The following is a 22,370-nucleotide window of genomic DNA, read 5'->3' as shown; positions in this document are numbered from 1 at the left end:
ACTCCTCAATACTGTTGAGCTAATATTCTATAAGAGGTGCAGGAACTCCTCAATACTGTTGAGTTAATATTCTATAAGAGGTGCAGGAACTCCTCAATACTGTTGAGCTAATATTCTATAAGAGGTGCAGGAACAACAACAAATGTAGGTGTCGGTACTCAAGTCAAGCACTGATACCAGCACTAACACACCTGATTCAAAAAACCAACCAATCATCATCAAGACCATGATTATTTTTATTTAACCTTTATTTTATCAGGGAGTCATACTGAGCCCAAGGTCTCTTTTACAGGTGAGCCCTGAATTACATAAATTACAGAAAATAAACGCATCAGAAAAACACGCTCATAAAAAAACAAACACATTCATCAGTAATAAGGTCCTCAATCAGCTTTCTAAATTGCCCTAGAGGCCCCAAAACATCAAATTTGAGAACATAAAAATTAGCTGGATAGTGTTTTTTAGTGCTGTGCTGGAACAAAATCCTGCCCTGCACAGACTCTACTAGGATTTTGCTAGAGCCATGAGGATTTTGCTAGAGCCATGGATTGTTAGGGAGGATGTAGACATTGAAATTATGCAAACAAACTACATATTTATTTACTTTCATAAATGTATACAGAAGAATTAGCTTTAATTGTAGCTTATTTCATTCAATACACCATTATAAGACCACCTCTCTCTCTCTCTCTCTCTCTCTCTCTCTCTCACTTGCTTTCGCTCGCTCGCTCTCTTTCTCTGCAGTCAGGTGAGTTCAGAATAAATGTTTTTTTTATCACACCAAGTTTTGTCCAATAAAAGCCTAATCTCAATTATAGAATTGAGAATGAATCCCCAGAATGTCAGAGCAGAGGGCTAAACTGTTTATACAGTTACAAATGATAGGGTAGAGTGGGGTAGGATAGGGTAGGGTGGGGTAGGGTAAGGCTGCAGGAATAGGGTTGGATGTGGTTTGGGTTAGGGTTATGGTTGAAGTGGGCCGTAGACATTAAATTAAGGTTAGGGTTGTGGTTCAGGTTAGGGTTAGGGTTAGGGTTAGGGTTAGGGTTCAGGTTAGGGTTAGGGTTGTGGTTGTGGTTCAGGCTAGGGTTAGGGTTAGGGTTATGGTTAGGGTTGTGGTTCAGGTTAGGGTTAGGGTTGTGGTTGTGGTTCAGGCTAGGGTTAGGGTTAGGGTTAGGGTTAGGGTTGTGGTTGTGGTTCAGGTTAGGGTTAGGGTTGTGGTTCAGGTTAGGGTTAGGGTTGTGGTTCAGGTTAGGGTTAGGGTTCAGGTTAGGGTTAGGGTTGTGGTTCAGGTTAGGGTTAGGGTTGTGGTTGTGGTTCAGGCTAGGGTTAGGGTTGTGGTTGTGGTTCAGGTTAGGGTTAGGGTTGTGGTTCAGGTTAGGGTTAGGGTTAGGGTTAGGGTTCAGGCTAGGGTTAGATTGAAACGGGTTACATTATAACCTGTAATGGTTACACTATTCAAATTAGGTCTTTTCCATGCAAAAGTGACATCAGTAATAACAATTTATAAGGCAGATAGTCCTAATCATAAGAAAGCCTTTTGACAGTTTACTCAGTAAACATTGCTTTTCTCTGCAGGGTCTAGAAGAAAGTGATCAAGTACTCGGGATATGCCTGATTGTCATGGAAAATGACAAACATAGATGGCCCTGATGGGTTGTCTGTCACGCTGTTGTAGAGTTCAACAGTTGTAGTGCTTTTAGTTGGAGGCACTTTCATCCCATGTCGTCCTACTGTGAAATCTCCAGTCAGAACCCGACATAGGTACATATACTTCTGCCCTTTGGGATCCGGTCTTGAGTATGTGTTACTGGCTGAGTAGCTGGCACCAACAGCAAAGTATGTTCCATTTCCATATGCTGCAGCTGAACAAAAATTATACATTGCTTAGGTTTTAGACTATTGCAGAGACTGAGTAAATGTCAAGCACAGGCTAAGTATACGATTTCTTAAAATCAAGAAAAACAGAATATTACATATAACTTTTTACCAATAACCATAGGAGTTGGCAGGACAGTAAAAAAAAATCTGGGACCAGGCGACTTGTCCATGGAACATACGTATCTATCTTACCGTTTTTCCCAGCGTAGCTCCGATTGAAGCCATGGTTGTTAATGTGATCGATGGTTGTGTGGCATGTTCCATGGAAGAGCCTCTTCTCATTCTTCTGGTGACCGTTCCTGAGCTCCATGTCCAGCTTCTTGATCTGGAGAGTCCTCCACAGGGTGGGGTTCTGGATCCTCTCAATCTGAGAACACACACACACACACTAACGGGCTAGACCGACACTAATCGAAGTACTCTTTTCACACTATGGGTTCTGGATCCTCTCAAACTGAAATAAATTTAGGGAAAATACTTTATAGGAGTAATTAATAGAATCTAAAATGTATCCTGAATACCTTCCATACATCTTAGATTATTATTGTGAGCTGAAAAAGATCCAGACAAACAAATATCTGGCTAGCTGACCCCTAGCTGACCCCTAGCTGAGCTGCGGTGCCTCATCATTATTTCAAGGCACCGCAGCTCAGCCAGGGGTCAGCTAGGGGTCAGCTTAACTAAATACTAACACACAAAGCCTCTAATAAACAAACCATTTAAAATGGCTGATCTCAAATCAAATTCAAATCAAATGTATTTATAAAGCCCTTTTTTTACATCAGCAGGTGTCACAAAGTGCTTATACAGAAACCCAGCCTGAAACCCCAAACAGTAAGCAATGCAGATGTAGAAGCACGCTGGCTAGGAAAAAAACTCCCCAGAAAGGCAGGAACCTAGTCAGAAACCTAGAGACCAACAGCTGAGTCTAAACTAATCAGCCCATTAGACACACACCCATGCAGAGAACGTCCAGAACATCCGAAGACATAAAAATAACTACAATGGGAAGTATCTTTTGGAAAACAGGTAGCCTACCTTTATAACGTTGTTGGGGCAGGTGGCTCGGAACAGGTTTAAGACTTCATTGTGCTCTGGGCTTCCTGTCTGGATGAGGCAGGACAGGCAGGAGGTGTTGGCTGGCACGGCGTCCCAATGCTGAGGGAGACTCTCAATGGGTTGACCTAGAGCAAACACGGTTATCACTAAGATGGTGAACAGTTAGCATTTCCCCATAAGAAACCATGTCACACTTAGCCATCATGCTAACACTAGCTGGGCATGTGTAGCTGTATACAGGATATGATAGTCAAGCAATCAATCAAACACATTTTATTTATAACGCCCTTTTTACATCAGCAGATGTCACAAAGTGCTATACAGAAACCCAGCCTAAAACCCCTAACAGCAAGCAATGCAGATGTAGAAGCACGGTGGCTAGGGAAAACTCCCTAGTTGCTAACAGACTTCCGGCTAATGGACATGTTGAACTTGAACTTGGCTTATTCCCTTGTTAACTAAGGTTAAAATAACAAATTAACTCTGTTTTGAGTACCTGCTAACTGGTCGATGCATCTGCTTTTTAGTCTGTTTCCACAGGTGTTGGTAGCAGCCCCGTCAGGCAGGATGACCTTGTGCATTTGCCCCCGGACAGAGACCTCCACACGGGGCTGCTTCCTCTCCAGCGCCTGCTGCAGATGGATGTTAAGGATGTGGCGGAAGCTCTGGGACTGCCCCCCTGGCTGCCGTGGAAGCTCTGGTACTGCCCCCCTGGCTGCCGTGGAAGCTCTGGTACTGCCCCCCTGGCTGCCGTGGAAGCTCTGGTACTGCCCCCCTGGCTGCCGTGGAAGCTCTGGTACTGCCCCCCTGGCTGCCGTGGAAGCTCTGGTACTGCCCCCCTGGCTGCCGTGGATGCTCTGGTACTGCCCCCCTGGCTGCCGTGGAAGCTCTGGTACTGCCTCCCTGGCTGCCGTGGAAGCTCTGGTACTGCCCCCCTGGCTGCTGTGGAAGCTCTGGTACTGCCCCCCTGGCTGCCGTGGAAGCTCTGGTACTGCCCCCCTGGCTGCCGTGGAAGCTCTGGTACTGCCCCCCTGGCTGCCGTGGAAGCTCTGGTACTGCCCCCCTGGCTGCCGTGGAAGCTCTGGTACTGCCCCCCTGGCTGCCGTGGAAGCTCTGGTACTGCCCCCCTGGCTGCCGTGGAAGCTCTGGTACTGCCCCCCTGGCTGCCGTGGAAGCTCTGGTACTGCCTCCCTGGCTGCCGTGGAAGCTCTGGTACTGCCCCCCTGGCTGCCGTGGAAGCTCTGGTACTGCCCCCCTGGCTGCCGTGGAAGCTCTGGAACTGCCCCCCTGGCTGCTGCTGATACTGCCAATCCACCATGTTGCTGGCCACTTTAATATTCCTGTCTGGATCTTTTAGGGTCAGGTCCTTGATCAGACGATTTACTTGACCCACTCTGGAAGAAATGTGGAAGACAGCCGGATCCACTTCCCGGTCCTCGATGGCAAAGTCCTCATTCTTTTGTGGCTTGTTAGCGATGCCCCAGTTGAACAATGCTGTGTGAACATGGGACACAAAACATTGTGTTTATGAAATAAATATATTTCTATATTCTAATAGGGTATTCTATAGAATGTCATATAGAATCAGTCTCTCCCTCTTACCGTGAGGTTTTACGTATGTAGGCTTTTTGCAGGTGATCAGATATTCAGGTAGAGCCTGGTGACCATTGAAGATGACCCAGGTGTCTCTGCCTCCTTTCACACTATGATACAGGGTGAGTGGGTCTCTGGCAAAGGGAGGTGGCACAATGAGACCAGGACAGCCAACAGTTGACTTGCCAGTCAGCACCTGTGCCTCAATGAAGTACAGGTACTCCTCGTCAGGTGAGCCCTTCCACAGTGTCTCTGCCCCATGCACGCTGCCACTGAAGTAGATCCCCTCTCCAAGCTTTGGCTCTGTGGATGAAACATATTATTGCACTATTGTAATACAATGTAAGAGAAAGTGGACTCCATTGCAACATAAAACCGTTTTGTGATGGTTGTGTGTTATTTTAGCTACACACCAGTAATAGGTATGTGCTTTGATTGAAAACGACTTGTGAAAGTTGCCAACCTGCATTTTATGATTTCGGTAGTTCCACGGATAGAGTAAATGTTGGCTAGCGTAACTATTAATTTCAACTAATTTTAACATTCTGTCATAAAAAGCACATGCTCAACTTCATAAAAAACATGTCTTCCCATCTCAAAGTTTTTAAATAATAAAACAACTAAAGTGCCATTAAAGTAACATGGTTGAGGTCATCATCTTAAATCAGCCATAAATATCTGTCAGGGTGTCAATGTGATGCGGTAGGACGAAGTCAGGCGCAGGACACAGAGCTAATCGAAAACGTACTTTACTCGTAGGTAACGTAAATAACATAACCTCCACGCAGGGAGGAAACAAACCCGCTCACCAGACGACAACCAAACAAGAACAAACATGCACAAAATACAGTGGGAGCCAGACGGTTAAATAGGGAAGTAATCAATACATAATGGGAACCAGGTGTGAACAATAAAGACAAGACAAGTAGAACACAGAAACATAGATCGGTAGCAGCTAGTACTCCGGCGACGACGAACGCCGAAGCCTGCCCGAGCAAGGAGGAGGAGCAGCCTCGGCTGAATCCGTGACAGTACCCCCCCTTGACGCGCGGTCCAGCCATGCGCCGACACCGGCCTCGGGGACGGCCAGGAGGATGCGGCGCAGGGCGAGTCGGATGACGACGGTGGAAATCCCTCAACATGGAGGGATCGAGGATGTCCCTCCTAGGGACCCAGCACCGTTCCTCTGGACCGTACCCCTCCCACTCCACGAGATACTGCAGCCCCCCCACCCGACACCTCGAATCCAGGATGGAACGGACCGAGTACGCCGGTGCCCCCTCGATGTCCAGTGGAGGTGGAGGAACCTCCCGTACCTCAGACTCCTTGAGTGGACCAGCTACCACCGGCCTGAGGAGAGACACATGGAACGAGGGGTTAATACGATACTCAGGAGGAAGCTGTAACCTATAACAAACCACGTTCAATCTCCTCAGGACTTTAAATGGCCCCACAAACTGCCGACCCAGCTTCCGGCAGGGCAGGTGAAGGGGCAGGTTTCGGGTCAAGAGCCAGACACCGGGGCCTCACTGCGGAGGCGGTCGGCGCTCGCCTTTTGTCGCCTGATGGCCCGTTGCAAGCGTACATGGGCAGCATTCCAGGTCTCCTCCGGGCGCCAAAACCATTCATCCACCGCAGGTGCCTCGATCTGGCTCTGATACCATGGTGCCAGGACCGGCTGATAACCTAATACACACTGAAACGGAGACAGGTTAGTGGAGGAGTGGCGGAGGGAGTTTTGGGCCATCTCTGCCCAGGGGATGAAAACCGACCACCCAGACGTTCCATGAACGCCCTCCAGACCCTTGAGGTGAACTGGGGACCCCGATCAGATACAATATCCTCAGGTACCCCGTAGTGCCGGAAGACGTGTGTAAATAGGGCCTCCGCAGTCTGTAGGGCCGTAGGGAGACCGGGCATAGGAATGAGACGGCAGGACATAGAAAACCGATCCACAACGACCAGGATCGTGGTGTTTCCTTGTGACGGTGGAAGGTCCGTATCGAAATCCACCGATAGGATTGTGGAACGGGGAGGGGTTGTAATTTCCCTCTGGGCAGGTGTCTAGCTGCCTTACACTGAGCGCACACCGAGCAGGAGGAAACATAAACCCTCACGTCCTTGGCTAAAGTGGGCCACCAGTATTTCCCACTAAGACAGTGCACTGTCTGACCGATGCCAGGATGACCAGAGGAGGGTGACGTGTGAGCCCAATAGATCAATCGATCGCGGACCTCTAACGGCACGTACATACGACCCTCTGGACACTGGGGGGGGGGAGTGGGCTCTGTACGTAACGCCCGCTCGATGTCCGCATCAAGCTCCCACACCACCGGTGCCACCAGACATGACGCCGGAAGTATGGGAGTGGGCTCAATGGACCTCTCCTCTGTGTCATACAGTCGGGACAGGGCGTCTGCCTTTGCGTTCTGGGAACCTGGTCTGTAAGAAAGTGTGAACACAAAACGAGTGAAAAACATGGCCCACCTTGCCTGGCGAGGGTTCAATCTCCTCGCCGCCCGGATGTACGCCAGATTGCGGTGGTCAGTCAAAATGAGAAAAGGGTGTTTAGCCCCCTCAAGCCAATGCCTCCACACTTTCAGAGCTTTAACCACAGCTAACAGCTCCCGGTCCCCCACATCATAGTTGCGCTCCGCCGGGCTGAGCTTCTTCGAAAAGAAAGCACAGGGGCAGAGTTTTGGTGGCGTACCCGAGCGCTGACACAGTAGAGCTCCTATCCCAGCCTCGGACGCGTCCATCTCTACTGTGAATGCTAAGGAGGGATCCGGATGAGCCAGCACCGGAGCCGAGGTAAACAGTTCCTTCAGGTGACCAAACGCCCTGTCCGCCTCAGCTGACCACTGCAGGCGCACCGGTCCCCCTTCAGCAAGGAGGTAATGGGAGCCGCTACCTGACCAAAGCCCCAGATAAACCTCCGGTAGGAGTTGGAAAACCCTAAAAATCGCTGCACCTCCTTAACCGTGGTTGGAGTCGGCCAATTACGCACGGCCGAAATGCGGTCAATCTCCATCTCCACCCCTGATGCAGACAGGCGGTGACCTAGGAAGGAGACAGACTTTTGAAAGAACAGACATTTCTCCGCCTTGACGTACAGGTCATGTTCCAATAGTCGACCAAGCACCTTGCGCACCAGGGACACATACTCGGCTCGTGTAGCGGAGTATATGAGAATATCATCTATATACACCACTACACCCTGTCCATGCAGGTCCCTGAAAATCTAATCTACAAAGGATTGGAAGACTGATGGAGCGTTCATCAACCCGTACGGCATGACGAGGTACTCATAGTGCCCAGATGTGGTACTAAATGCCGTCTTCCACTCATCTCCCTCCCGGATATGCACCAGGTTGTACGCGCTCCTGAGATCCAATTTTGCGAAGAAGCGTGCCCCGTGCAATGACTCCGTCATACTAGCAATGAGCGGTAGTGGATAACTGTACTTGACAGTGATCTGATTGAGACCCCGGTAGTCAATGCACGGGCGTAAACCTCCATCCTTCTTCTTCACAAAAAAGAAACTTGAGGAGACAGGTGAAGTGGATGGCCGAATGTATCCCTGCCCCAGAGATTCTGAGACATATGTCTCCATAGCCGCTGTCTCTTCCTGTGACAGGGGATACACATGACTCCGGGGAAGTGCAGCACCTACCTGGAGATTTATCGCATATTCCCCTGTCGATGGGGTGGTAATTGAGTCGCCTTCTTTTTACAGAAGACGAGAGACAAATCGGCATATTCGGGGGGAATGTGCATGGTGGAGACATGGTTTGGACTTTCCACCGTAGTTGCACCTATGGAAACACCTACACACCTCCCCAAGCACTGACTTGACCATCCCTTGAGAGCCCTCTGTTGCCATGAAATCGTGGGGTCATGAGAAGTTAACCAGGGAAGCCCCAACACCACTGGAACGCAGGAGAATCAATCAGATAGAGACTAATTTTCTCCTCATGACCCTCCTGCCTCTTCATCCAGAGTGGAGCTGTGACAGCCCTAATCAGGCCTGACCCTAAAGGGCGACTATCTAAGGCATGTACAGGGAAGGGCACATCAACAGGAACAATAGGAATCAGCAACTATGGGAAAACTGACGATCAATAAAGTTCCCAGCTGCGCCTGAATCTACGAGCGCCTTATGCTGGGAATGAGGGGAAAACTCTAGAAATACAATATCAACACACATATGCGCAACAGGGAGCTCTGGGTGAGTCGGGGGCCTACTCACCTGAGACGGTCCACCAGTGCTCTGGCTACTGCCTCGACTCCTTAAAGACCCTCCCCAGCACCGACCAGCAGTGTGTCCTCCGCGGCCACAGTTGGTGCAGGAGATGGCCCTTCTTCCGGTCTCCCTAAGCGCAGCACCTTCGAGCTCCATAGGGGGTAGGGTCGGAGGTGCTGGGGGATGGAATGGACGGCCCCTGATCCGGACGTCTGCGGGTTGCCAACAGGTTATCCAGCCTTATCGACATGTCCACCAGTTGGTCCAGGTTAAGGTTGGTGTCCCTGCAGGCCAGTTCCCGACGAACGTCCTCCCGTAGGCTGCATCGGTAGTGGTCGATCAGGGCCTTCTCATTCCATCCTCCGCTGGCAGCCAGAGTCCTGAAGTCCAGTGCAAAGTCCTGTGCGCTCCTCTTCCCCTGTCTGAGGTGGAATAGACGTTCCCCCGCTCTCCCCTCCGGTGGATGATTGAATACCGCCCGAAAGCGGCGGGTGAAATCTTCATAGCGTACTGACGCTGCGTCTATTCCTCCCCAGTCTGCGTTGGCCCACTCGAGCGCTCTTCCCGACAGACAGGAGATGAGGGCGGACACGCTCTCGTATCCCGAGGGAGCCAGGTGGATGGTAGCCAGGTAGAGCTCAACCTGGAGCAGAAAACCCTGGCACCCGGCAGCTGTACCATCGTATGCCCTCGGGAGCGAGAGCCGAATCCCACTGGACCCAGGTGACGAAGGGGTGGACAGCGGTGTGGGTGGTTGTGTAGTTGGAGGAGGTGTAGGATAACCACCTCTCTCCCATCGCTTCATAGTGTTCAACACGCGCTCTATTGCGGTGCCGAGAGTCTGGATCATGGTCGCCTGCTGTTGGACACGTTCCTCCATTGATCCGGACGAAATGAATGTACCTGCTGACTCCATTTACGGTGCGTGTTTCTGTCAGGGTGTCAATGTGATGCGGTAGGACGAAGTCAGGCGCAGGACACAGAGCTAATCGAAAACGTACTTTACTAATAGGTAACGTAAATAACATAACCTCCACGCAGGGAGGAAACAAACCCGCTCACCAGACGACAACCAAACAAGAACAAACACGCACAAAATACAGTGGGAGCCAGAGGGTTAAATAGGGAAGTAATCAATACATAATGGGAACCAGGTGTGAACAATAAAGACAAGACAAGTAGAACACAGAAACACAGATCGGTAGCAGCTAGTACTCAAGGCGACGACGTACGCCGAAGCCTGCCCGAGCAAGGAGGAGGAGCAGCCTCGGCTGAATCCGTGACAATATCCTTCACTACATTTCTAAAGACAATAATGTACGTTTTACTCCATACATTTTTCCTGACACCCAAAAGTACTCGGTACATTTTGAATGCTTAGCAGGAGAGGAAAAGGGTCCAATTCAGGCACTTATCAATAGAACATCCCTGGTCATCCTTATTGCCTCTGATCCGGCGGACTCACTAAACACACATGCTTCATTTGTAAATTATGTTTGAGCGTTGGAGTGTGCCCCTGGCTTTCCGTAAATAACAAAAACAAGAAAGTGGCGCCATCTGGTTTGCTTATTATAAGGAATTTGAAATGATTTGTACTTTTACATTTACTTTTGATACTTAAGTATAATTAAAACCAAATACTTTTAGACATTAACTCAAGTAGTATTTTACTGGGTGACTGACTTTTACTTGAGTCATTTTTTATTAAGTATCTTTACTTTTACTCAAGTATGAAAATTGGGTACTTTTTCCACCACTGGTGCAAACTCTGAATCTCTCTTACCATCAGGTGGTGTGAACTCCATCTGAATCTCTCTTACCGTCAGGTGGTGCAAACTCCATCTGAATCTCTCTTACCGTCAGGTGGTGCAAACTCCATCTGAATCTCTCTTACCGTCAGGTGGTGCAAACTCCATCTGAATCTCTCTTACCGTCAGGTGGTGCAAACTCCATCTGAATCTCTCTTACCGTCATGTGGTGCAAACTCCAACTGAATCTCTCTTACCGTCATGTGGTGCAAACTCCATCTGAATCTCTCTTACCGTCAGGTGGTGCAAACTCCATCTGAATCTCTCTTACCGTCAGGTGGTGCAAACTCCATCTGAATCTCTCTTACCGTCATGTGGTGCAAACTCCATCTGAATCTCTCTTACCGTCATGTGGTGCAAACTCCATCTGAATCTCTCTTACCGTCAGGTGGTGCAAACTCCATCTGAATCTCTCTTACCGTCAGGTGGTATAAACTCCATCTGAATCTCTCTTACCGTCAGGTGGTGCAAACTCCATCTGAATCTCTCTTACCGTCAGGTGGTGCAAACTCCATCTGAATCTCTCTTACCGTCAGGTGGTGCAAACTCCATCTGAATCTCTCTTACCGTCAGGTGGTGCAAACTCCATCTGAATCTCTCTTACCATCAGGTGGTGTAAACTCCATCTGAATCTCTCTTACCGTCAGGTGGTGTAAACTCCATCTGAATCTCTCTTACCGTCAGGTGGTGCAAACTCCATCTGAATCTCTCTTACCGTCAGGTGGTGCAAACTCCATCTGAATCTCTCTTACCGTCAGGTGGTGCAAACTCCATCTGAATCTCTCTTACCGTCAGGTGGTGCAAACTCCATCTGAATCTCTCTTACCGTCAGGTGGTGCAAACTCCATCTGAATCTCTCTTACCGTCAGGTGGTGCAAACTCCATCTGAATCTCTCTTACCGTCATGTGGTGCAAACTCCATCTGAATCTCTCTTACCGTCATGTGGTGCAAACTCCATCTGAATCTCTCTTACCGTCAGGTGGTGCAAACTCCATCTGAATCTCTCTTACCGTCAGGTTGTGCAAACTCCATCTGAATCTCTCTTACCGTCATGTGGTGCAAACTCCATCTGAATCTCTCTTACCGTCATGTGGTGCAAACTCCATCTGAATCTCTCTTACCGTCAGGTGGTGCAAACTCCATCTGAATCTCTCTTACCGTCAGGTGGTATAAACTCCATCTGAATCTCTCTTACCGTCAGGTGGTGCAAACTCCATCTGAATCTCTCTTACCGTCAGGTGGTATAAACTCCATCTGAATCTCTCTTACCGTCAGGTGGTGCAAACTCCATCTGAATCTCTCTTACCGTCAGGTGGTGCAAACTCCATCTGAATCTCTCTTACCGTCAGGTGGTGCAAACTCCATCTGAATCTCTCTTACCGTCAGGTGGTGCAAACTCCATCTGAATCTCTCTTACCATCAGGTGGTGTAAACTCCATCTGAATCTCTCTTACCGTCAGGTGGTGTAAACTCCATCTGAATCTCTCTTACCGTCAGGTGGTGCAAACTCCATCTGAAAGCCCACTCTGCTGAGCAGGTCACAGAATTGCGCAGGCAAGCGCTGGTACATTCGCTGAGAAGAGCTAGACACCTGCAACTGCCTCTTCATGAGGTCAAAGACCTGCTTCAGAGCTTTGTTCTCCACCTTCTCAACCTGTAACGCATCAGCCATGGACATATTTGATGAATTATCAGGCAGTAAATATCACAGATTGCACCTTTAATGTTATTTGTTGTTTCTTGTGACACTCACCCTGACAATTTGAAGCCCGGGAAAATGTTGTTGTCTTTCTTTATAGTCAGAACTGTTGTCATCCACAGGCTTCCTTGGGGAACTGGTGGGAGATTGCGTGCCCATGAAACTCAACTCTTCTTTTGCAAAATCCTCTTGGACTTTGCAGCACAGGGCTTCCACCTCTAACACAGCAGCTTTTAACCATCTAGAAGCCCCCTTGATGGTCATTCCAAAGCGGCCATCTTTAAAGTTCTCCTCGATGGAAACTTCCCTCTTGGTCTGAAGAGAAAGAAGCTCTTCAAACTCCCTCTGGCCAAAGTGCTGGATGAAATTGTTGTGAATGGTGATTATGTTCTTCGAGGCAGGGTTCAAAACATCAAAATACCAGCGTCTGGCCTCCCTCAATGTCTCATGATAGGCACTGCAGAGCTTGATAAACGGTTGAATACTTTTCCTTGCATCTCTGGAGTCGGAATGGACCGTTGCATGCTTAAATCCTTAAAGATGAGACATAGAAGAATAATTGAATTCAAAATACTGTAAGAAACACTAAGAAACACTGTAAGAAATACTGTAAGAAATACTGTAAGAAATACTGTAAGAAATACTGTAAGAAATACTTTAAGAAATACTAATAATCCCGATCATGGTACTCTTGTTTTAACAACTCTCAGTGTTTTAACAATGACGTCTGCACAGAGAGGCAAGGGAAAGTTGAACAGGCCAGAACTGATGGCCACAGACTGCAGCTTCTCTTGATTTACCATCTTTAGAATGCTCATTGCAGTCTTTGTGAGTTCTGGCACAGCATCATCAATATGATATTGCATTGGTTTGTATGGAAAGCATGGACCCACAGCATGAATTATCTTCTTGCACGGTAAGCGTCCAGGTTCGGCAACGATGGCATCTCCCGTTGACAACTTTCCGTAAAAGCTTTGTGTACTGGTCACTCTCTCGCTGGATATCTGGGCCACCGGCATCACACAGCGCCCTGGCGAGACCTCCCGCATGGTGGAGATTCACATTGGCAGAATTGACCACAGCATCTGCTTTATGAGTGGTAAAGTCATATTTCCATACTGATACTTTGAGGCCCTTTGACAGCTGGGCAGAAAACCTTTCCTCACCTGGCATCTTGAACTTCCTTGCACCTGCACCGGCATCAACACCATGGAGCACAGCAGTACATCCGAACTTGCTTTGCAGGACATATGTCAGAGCTGGCCCGCATTGGTCCAGGATGCTCACCATCTCCTCCTCCAGAGGAATAGTCTCCGACCTGGCCATTGCTCACACAGAAAAGGGAATATTGATCTGAGGAATGAGGAGAACATTTCAGATCGATTAAAGATGGACGCTGCGCCACTGTGGTTGTTTTTGTTATTGTTTTGATGACCAAGCGGAGGTGAGGAGGTGAGGAGGTGAGGAGTGTGAGGAGGTGAGGAGGTGAGGAGCGTGAGGAGGTGAGGAGGTGAGGAGGTGAGGAGCGTGAGGAGGTGAGGAGGTGAGGAGGTGAGGAGCGTGAGGAGGTGAGGAGGTGAGAAGGTGAGGAGCGTGAGGAGGTGAGGAGGTGAGGAGGTGAGGAGCATGAGGAGGTGAGGAGGTGAGGAGGTGAGGAGCGTGAGGAGGTGAGGAGGTGAGGAGCGTGAGGAGGTGAGGAGGTGAGGAGTGTGAGGAGGTGAGGAGGTGAGGAGGTGAGGAGCGTGAGGAGGTGAGGAGGTGAGGAGGTGAGGAGCGTGAGGAGGTGAGGAGCGTGAGGAGGTGAGGAGGTGAGGAGCGTCGTGCAACGTGGTGAAAGAAAAACATGTCCCATGATGCAATGATGTCTGAGGGGGGGGAAACACAGCGTTGGTTGTTTGAAGTAACTTTCTTTGTAGTTGTTATACCACAAACGGACGTGGCAGTTTCACCATTAAAGTATTCTAATAAAATAAAATAAAATGTTATTTGTCACATGCGCCGAATACAACAGGTGTAGACCTTACAGTGAAATGCTTACTTACAAGCCCTTAACCAACAATGCAGTTTTAAGAAAAATAAGTGTTAAGTAAAAAATAGATAAGTACAACTTTTTTTTACTAAAATAACAAAGTTTATAATTAAAGAGCAGCAGTAAAATAACACTAGGGGGGCTATATACAGGGGGTACCGGTACAGAGTCAATGTGCGAGGGCACCAGTTAGTCGAGGTAATTGAGGTAATATATACAATACCAGTCAAAGCTTTGGACACACCAACTCATTCCAGGTTTATTTATTTTATTTTTTTAACTATTTTTTACATTGTAGAATAATAGTGAAGACATCAAAACTATGAAATAACACATATGGAATCATGAAGTAACCAAAAAAGTGTTAAACAAATCAAAATATATTTTCTATTTGAGATTCTTCAAATAGCCGGCCCTTTGCCTTGATGACAGCTTTGCACACTCTTGGCATTCTCTCAACCAGCTTCACCTGGAATGCTTTTCCAACAGTCTTGAAGGAGTTCCCACAAATGCTGAGCACTTGTTGGCTGCTTTTCCTTCACTCTGCCATTCGACTCATCCCAAACCATCTCAATTGGGTTGAGGTCGGGGGATTGTGGAGGCCAGGTAATCTGATGCAGCACTCCATCACTCTCCTTCTTGGTCAAATAGCCCTTACACAGCCTGGAGGTGTTTTGGGTCATTGTCCTGTTGAAAAACAAATGATAGTCCCACTAAGCCCAAACCAGATGGGATGGCGTATCGCTGCAGAAATGCTGTGGTAGCCATGCTGGTTAAGTGTGCCTTGTATTCTAAATAAATCACAGACAGTGTCACCAGCAAAGCACCCCCACACCATAACACCTCCTCCTCCATGCTTTACGGTGGGAAATACACATGTGGAGATCATCCGTTGACCCACACCGTGTCTCACAAAGCCATGGCAGTTGGAACCAAAAATCTCAAATTTGGACTCCAGACCAAAGGACAAATTTCCACCGGTCTAATGTCCATTGCTCGTGTTTCTTGGCCCAAGCAAGTCTCTTCTTCTTATTGGTGTCCTTTAGTAGTGGTTTCTTTGCAGCAATTCGACCATGAAGGCCTGATTCACGCAGTCTCCTCTGAACAGTTGATGTTGAGATGTGTCTGTTACTTGAATTCTGTGAAGCATTTATTTGGGCTGCAATTTCTGAGGCTGGTAACTCTAATGAACTTATCCTCTGCAGCAGAGGTAACTCTGGGTCTTCCATTCCTGTGGCGGTCCTCATGAGAGCCAGTTTCATCATAGCGCTTGATGGTTTTTGCGACTGCACTTGAAGAAACTTTCAAAGTTCTTGAAATGTTCCTTATTGACTGACCTTCATGTCTTAAAGTAATGATGGACTGTTGTTTCTCTTTGCTTATTTGAGCTGTTCTTGCCATAATATGGACTTGGTCTTTTACCAAATAGGGCTATCTTCTGTATACCCCCCTAACTTGTCACAACACAACGGATTGGCTCAAACGCATTAAGAAGGAAAGAAATTCCACAAATTAACTTTGAACAAGGCACACCTGTTAATTGAAATGCATTCCAGGTGACTACCTCATGAAGTTGGTTGAGAGAATGCCAAGAGTGTGCAAAGCTGTCATCAAGGCAAAGGGTGGTGTCACGAGTGTCAGTGTAATGTGGTGGGTCGAAGTCAGGCGCAGGACACAGAACTCGAAGAAACGTACTTTACTGGGAAATGAGTAAAGAATACAATACAGAAATATCTCCACACAGGGAGGAACTAACCCGCTCACCAACGACACACGAAAACGAAAAACAACCACGCACAAAACACATTGGGAGCCTCTGGGTTAAATAGGGAAGGAGTAATCAGATAATGGGCAACAAGTGTGTGACAATCAGACAACAGGTGCAACATAGAAACAGAGAACATAGATCAGCAGCAGCTAGTATTCCGGTGACGACGAACGCCGAAGCGTGCCCGAGCAAGGAGGAGGGGGAGCCTCGGCTGAATCCGTGACAGGTGGCTATTTGAAGAATCTCAAATAGAAAATATATTTTGATTTGTTTAACACTTTTTTGGCTACTACATGATACCATATGTGTTATTTCATAGTTTTGATGTCTTCACTATTATTCTACAATGTAAAAAATTGTAAAAATAAAGAAAAACCCTTGAATGTGTAGGTGTGTCCAAACCTTTGACTGGTAGTGTATATGTAGGTAGAGTTAAAGTGACTATGCATAGATAATGAACAGAGAGTAGCAGCAGAGTAAAAGAGGGGGTGGGGGGGTGGGGGGGGATAATGCAAATAGTCCGGGTAGCCATTTGATTAGCTGTTCAGGAGTCTTATGGCTTGGGGGTAGAAGCTGTTAAGAAGCCTTTTGGACCTAGACTTGGCGCTCCGGTACTGCTTGCCGTGCGGTAGCAGAGAGAACAGTCTATGACTAGGGTTGCTGGAGTCTTTGACAATTTTGAGGGCCTTCCTCTGACACCGCCTGGTATAGAGGTCCTGGATGGCAGGAAGCTTGGCCCCAGTGATGTACTGGGCCGTACGCACTACCTCTGTAGTGCCTTGCGGTCGGAGGCCAAGCAGTTGCCATACCAGGCGGTGATGCAACCAGTCAGGATGCTCTAGATGGTGCAGCTGTAGAACCTTTTGAGGATCTGAGGACTAGCTTTATGGCATACATTATACAAATCAAATGAGCTTCTTATCAACATAATGCAGCCTTTCATATAGCCTATTGAGGTAGTTTGCTAGTAACTGCCATCTTATCAACAAAATACAGCCTTTCAAATAGCCTATTGAGGTAGTTTTCTAGTAACTGCCTTCTTTTCATGTCACGACTCCCTCCGCATTGCTGCGGACTGCTGTATTGGCCGAATAAACCAGATTCTTTGATTCATACCTCCTGCGCCTGGCTCCGTCCTACTCACCTTGTTATAGAATAACACACCTCAAACAGCATGGAGTCATTAAGCAGGTCCGGGAGCATTCCACCATTTTAGGCAGCTTGGGCGAAGCGATGGATCGGGTTCTCCAGGCCGTCCAGCACCTGGAGAAGAGAGGATCCGACCCTGCGGAACCAGCTGAGCGACCGGATCCAGCCACCCACACACCAGCAACCAGAGGTATTCACCTGTCTCTACCGAGGGAATGCGACGGGACAGCTGCCCGCTGCCAGGGTTTCCTCCTGCAGTTGGACCTCTACTTCAATACCATCAGCCCTGCTCCATCGGATCAGGAGAAGGTGTCCGCATTTCCGATGCAGCCTGCGTGAGGATGTGCGAAGGGAGCTAGCCTGCCGGGATACCACTCTGACCTTCGACCAATTGGTAGACATGGCCATCCGGTTGGACAACCTGCTGGCTTCGAGAGGACGTCCTGGAAGGGGCCTGCCCGTTTCACCCCCCCTCACCCCGGCTCACGTTCCGATGGAGCTGGGTGGTGCAGCATTCCGGGAGAATGGAGGACGATAGATCCAGTGTCACTCTTGTGGCAGAAGAGGACATTCTGCTGCACGATGTCGTCAGAGTTCTTCTGGTTCTGGAGGCGGCAGGCAGGGCACTCTCGCGTCACCCCAGGTAGCACAAACCCACACGCATTCAGAGCCCTGTGCTGCGCATTTAACCATCCACGTCAACCTGATTACACGGTAGTTCCCCAGTGTAAGGCGCTGGTAGATTCATGCGCAGCTGGGAACTTTATGGACAGGTCTTTAGCTCTTAGTCTACGTATTACATTGGTTCCATTGCCCGTCAAAGCACTTCACAATCGACCATTAGGGTCAGGTTTTGTGAGGGAGGTTACAGCACCAGTCACTATAATTACGCAGGAGACCCATAATAGGCAAATTATTGAGTCCCTTGATTTCCCTGTTGTGTTGGGCCTTCCCTGGCTAGCACCACACGACCCCACCTTTTCATGGCCACAGAGGGCTCTCACGGGGTGGTCGCGAGAGTGTCAGGGTAGGTGTCTAGCTGTTTCCGTTGGTGTGACCACGGTGGAAAGTCCAGACAATGCCTCCACCGTGCACATTCCCCCCGAATACCTCGATTTGGCGCATGCCTTTTCCAAAATGCAGGCGACCAAATTACCACCCTATCGCTCGGGAGTCATGTATATCCCCTGTCGCAGGCTGAAACAGAGGCTATGGAATCATACGTCTCCGAGTCCCTAAGTCAGGGGTTCATACGTCCCTCCACTTCATCTGCCTCCTCAAGTTTCTTTTTCGTGAAGAAGAAAGACGGGGGGTCTGCACCCTTGCATTGATTACCGTGCACTTAATAACATTTCAATTCGCTATAGTTATCCTCTACCCCTAATTTCCTCTGTGATCGAATCAATGCATGGGGTGCGCTTCTTCACGAAATTAGATCTCAGGAGTGCGCACAACCTGGTGCGTGTCCGGGAAGGAGACGAATGGAAGACAGCATTTAGCACCACCACGGGGCATTATGAAAACCTGGTGATGCCGTACGGGTTGATGAATGCTCCATCAGTCTTCCAGTCCTTTGTGAACGAGGTGTTTCGGGACATGCTTGGTCGCGGTGTGGTGGTCTACATCGATGACATCCTGGTGTATTACGTTACGTGCGCCGAGCATGTGTCCCTGGTTCGCAGAGTGCTTGGGTGACTGTTGGAGCATGACTGTTGGAGCATGAACTGTATGCCAAGGCAGAAAAATGTCTGTTCTTCCAACAATCCGTCTCCTTCCTCGGATACCACATCACCACCTCTGGTGTGGAGGTGGAGGGAGACCGCATTTCAGCCGTACGTAATTGGCCGACTCCGACCACGGTAAAGGAGGTGCAGCGCTTCATTGGCTTTGCCAATTACTATCGAAGGTTTATCCGGGGCTTTGGCAAGGTTGCAGCTCCCATCACCTCTCTGTTGAAGGTTGGGCCGTCCCTGCTCTGCTGGTCTGCTGAGGCTGACAGGGCTTTCAGTACCCTGAGGGCTCTGTTCACCTCAGCCCCGCTGTCCTATCCCAACCCTCGGGCACGCCACCCAAGCTACGCCCCTATTCCTTCTTCTGTAAGAAGCTCAGCCCGGCGGAGCAGAACTATGACGTTGGTGATCGGGAGCTGTTGGCTGTTGTCAGAGCACTGACAGCGTGGAGGCACTGGCTCGAGAGGGCTAAACACCCTTTCCTCATCTGCACTGACCACCGTAACCTGGAGTACATCTGGGCAGCGAGGAGGCTGAACCCTCGCCAGACCAGGTGGGTTTGATTTCATGCTGTTCTATATACCAGGCACTAAGAACGTGAAGGCAGATGCACTGTCACGGCTGTATGACACAGAGGCCCATTGATAACACCCCCATACTCCCGGCCTCCTGTATTGTGGCACCGGTGGTGTGGGCAGTGGACGCGGACATAGAGCAGGCATTACGCACAGAGCCATCTCCACCTCAGCGCCCAGCTGGGCTTCGGTACGTGCCGTCTAGTGTCCGTGATCATCTTATCTGTTGGGCACACAAGTCCCCCTCCTCTGGTCACCCAGTAATCGGCCGTACAGTGCGCTGCCTTACCGGGAAGTACTGGTGGGCTACCTTGGCTAAGGACATGAGGGTGTATGTCTCCTCCTGCTCTGTGTGCGCCCAGAGTAAGGCACCTAGGCACCTTCCAGCGGGTAAGTTACATCCCTTACCAGTTCCACAAAGGCCATGGTCCCACTTATCGATCGATTCTCTAACTGAACTAACCCCTCTCTCAGGGTAACGCCACCATCCTGGTCGTTGTGGACCGCTTTTCTAAAGCCTGCCGCCTCCTTCCTCTGCCCGGTCTCCCCACGGCTCTGCAAACTGCGGAAGCCCTTTTTACTCACGTCTTCTGGCACTACGGGGTGCCAGAGGACATAGTGTCTGACCGGGGTCCCCAGTTTACGTCTAGGGTCTGGAAGGCGTTCATGGAACGTCTGGGGGTCTTGGTTCAGCCTGACCTCTGGGTTTCACCCCGAATCTAATGGGCAGTTGGAACGGGTGAATCAGGATGTGGTTAGGTTTCTGTGATCCTACTGCCAAGACCGTCCGGGGGAGTGGTCGGTGTTCTTGCCATGGGCCAGAACTCTCTCCGCCACTCCTCCACTAACATGTCACCATTTCAATGTGTTTTAGGGTATCAGCCGGTCCTGACAGACTAGATCTAACTTGTTAAGTAAGGACAGACTAGATCTAACTTGTTTAGTAAAGACAGACTAGATCTAACTTGTTTAGTAAGGACAGACTAGATCTAACTTGTTTAGTAAGGACAGACTAGATCTAACTTGTTTAGTAAGGACAGACTAGATCTAACTTGTTTAGTAAGGACAGACTAGATCTAACTTGTTTAGTAAGGACAGACTAGATCTAACTTGTTTAGTAAAGACAGACTAGATCTAACTTGTTTAGTAAGGACAGACTAGATCTAACTTGTTTAGTAAGGACAGACTAGATCTAACTTGTTTAGTAAAGACAGACTAGATCTAACTTGTTTAGTAAGGACAGACTAGATCTAACTTGTTTAGTAAGGACAGACTAGATCTAACTTGTTTAGTAAGGACAGACTAGATCTAACTTGTTTAGTAAGGACAGACTAGATCTAACAGACAAGATGACAAAAAAGCACATCATAAAATGTGTTTACAGTACCTGGTGTCTTAAAATAAATGTAATCTCTTTTTTCTGGTGCTCGATGTCCGTCTAGATCTGTACGAGGCCGTGTGAAAGGTTGATTGGATGTATGTGTGTGTGTGTGTGTGTGTGTGTGTGTGTGTGTGTGTGTGTGTGTGTGTGTGTGTGTGTGTGTGTGTGTGTGTGTGTGTGTGTGTGTGTGTGTGTGTCATCATATACTCTGGGGGCAGGACTAACCATGAAGATCCCAGAGTATTCAGGAAATGAAACTGAAAGTAATCCAGTCCTGGGCTGAGCTGGGCTGGGCTGTGTTTCTGCCTCTTCGATTCATAAAGAGCAGAACATGATCTAGGATCAGTTTTAATCCTTATAATCATAATGAATAAGATTACATGGACAGGGGGACCTGATCCTAGACCAGCCAAGGGCTCCGGTGAGCTATGGTTTCTCCTCCTTGGGGGACTGCTTACATTAAAACTAGCACTGTAGAACTGACTACATTAGTGTCAGTGAATCATCTCAGGGAGTGGCCAGCAACATCCCACTGACTGGCGCAGGTCCACGGAACAGAGGTTGAGAAACACCGTACTAAATCTCTTGCAACGCTTTAATGGTAGAAAAGTTGTGTGTGAAAAAGATGTTGAGTGACTCCATCCACACTGTGTTGCCATGGACACAGAACCCTTAAAACATGTCAGCTGTTCTTAACTAATAATACTGACAATCTCAGATGGGCAGTAGGCCTATTTCTGTTACATGTATTTCAAATATATTACTGCTGAGTATTTAGTAATTTGTATTACACTGGGCTGAACTAGTAACACGATATTTTAGAGAGCTGTAATTTGTATTACACTGGGCTGAACTACACTCCAATGTATTTAGTAAAAATATACTTTAGAGAGCTGTAATTTGTATTACACTGGGCTGAACTACATTCCAATGTATTTAGGAACAAGATACTTTAGAGAGCTGTAATTTGTATTATACTGGGCTGAACTACACTCCAATGTATTTATTGCAGTTCATTTTGGTATGTTAATTTTCACTAATACATTTTGGTCATTTAGCAGACACTCTTATCCAGAGTGACTTCAGTACACTAAACTAAGGTAGATAAACAACAACAGACTGTATCAGTCATAGCAAGTAAAACGTTTCTGTAACCGTTACTGAGAATGTTGTTGCTGTTGGGGCCGGCTACTTGCAAATGTATTTCTGTATTTTAAGATTTGTTAATTGAATAATACATCTAATTGACAGATGTTGTGGAAAATTCATCCTTATACTTATTAAAAAACCAAAGTACTTTCAGAGTTTTTGTAGAATCAAGATAGACTTTATTACACAAGCAACAGAGCCGAGGTGGTCTGCAGAGCATCTAATTTTCCACCTCTCAGCACTCAGCTTATATAGTCATTTTACATACATTTTAGCTTAATTCCTCCCTCTTTGGTTCCTCCACC

At 48.1% G+C, this 22,370-nt stretch overlaps 1 protein-coding gene across 1 annotated transcript; it reads right to left on the bottom strand.

Moving 5' to 3' along the window:
- Window positions 1-242: 242 nt before the first annotated feature.
- LOC311123785 (uncharacterized protein) lies at window positions 243-21,019 on the bottom strand. Its single transcript, XM_084198017.1, has 10 exons — window positions 20,923-21,019; window positions 13,451-13,637; window positions 12,339-12,817; window positions 12,077-12,239; window positions 4,543-4,836; window positions 3,901-4,434; window positions 3,437-3,847; window positions 2,920-3,065; window positions 2,074-2,248; window positions 243-1,865 (listed from the first exon to the last, which is right to left on the bottom strand). Exons 2-10 carry the CDS (start codon window positions 13,608-13,610, stop codon window positions 1,582-1,584), a joined length of 2,646 nt encoding a protein of 881 aa, XP_084054143.1. The 5' UTR covers window positions 13,611-13,637; window positions 20,923-21,019; the 3' UTR covers window positions 243-1,581.
- Window positions 21,020-22,370: the final 1,351 nt, after the last annotated feature.

Source organism: Coregonus lavaretus, assembly GCF_964263955.1.
Source record: "Coregonus lavaretus genome assembly, contig: HAP1_SCAFFOLD_1103, whole genome shotgun sequence".
In the NCBI taxonomy this organism is placed as follows: Eukaryota; Metazoa; Chordata; class Actinopteri; order Salmoniformes; family Salmonidae; genus Coregonus; species Coregonus lavaretus.
The sequence above is the reverse complement of the archived record's forward strand: the minus strand, read 5'-3'. Positions and strand labels throughout refer to the sequence as shown.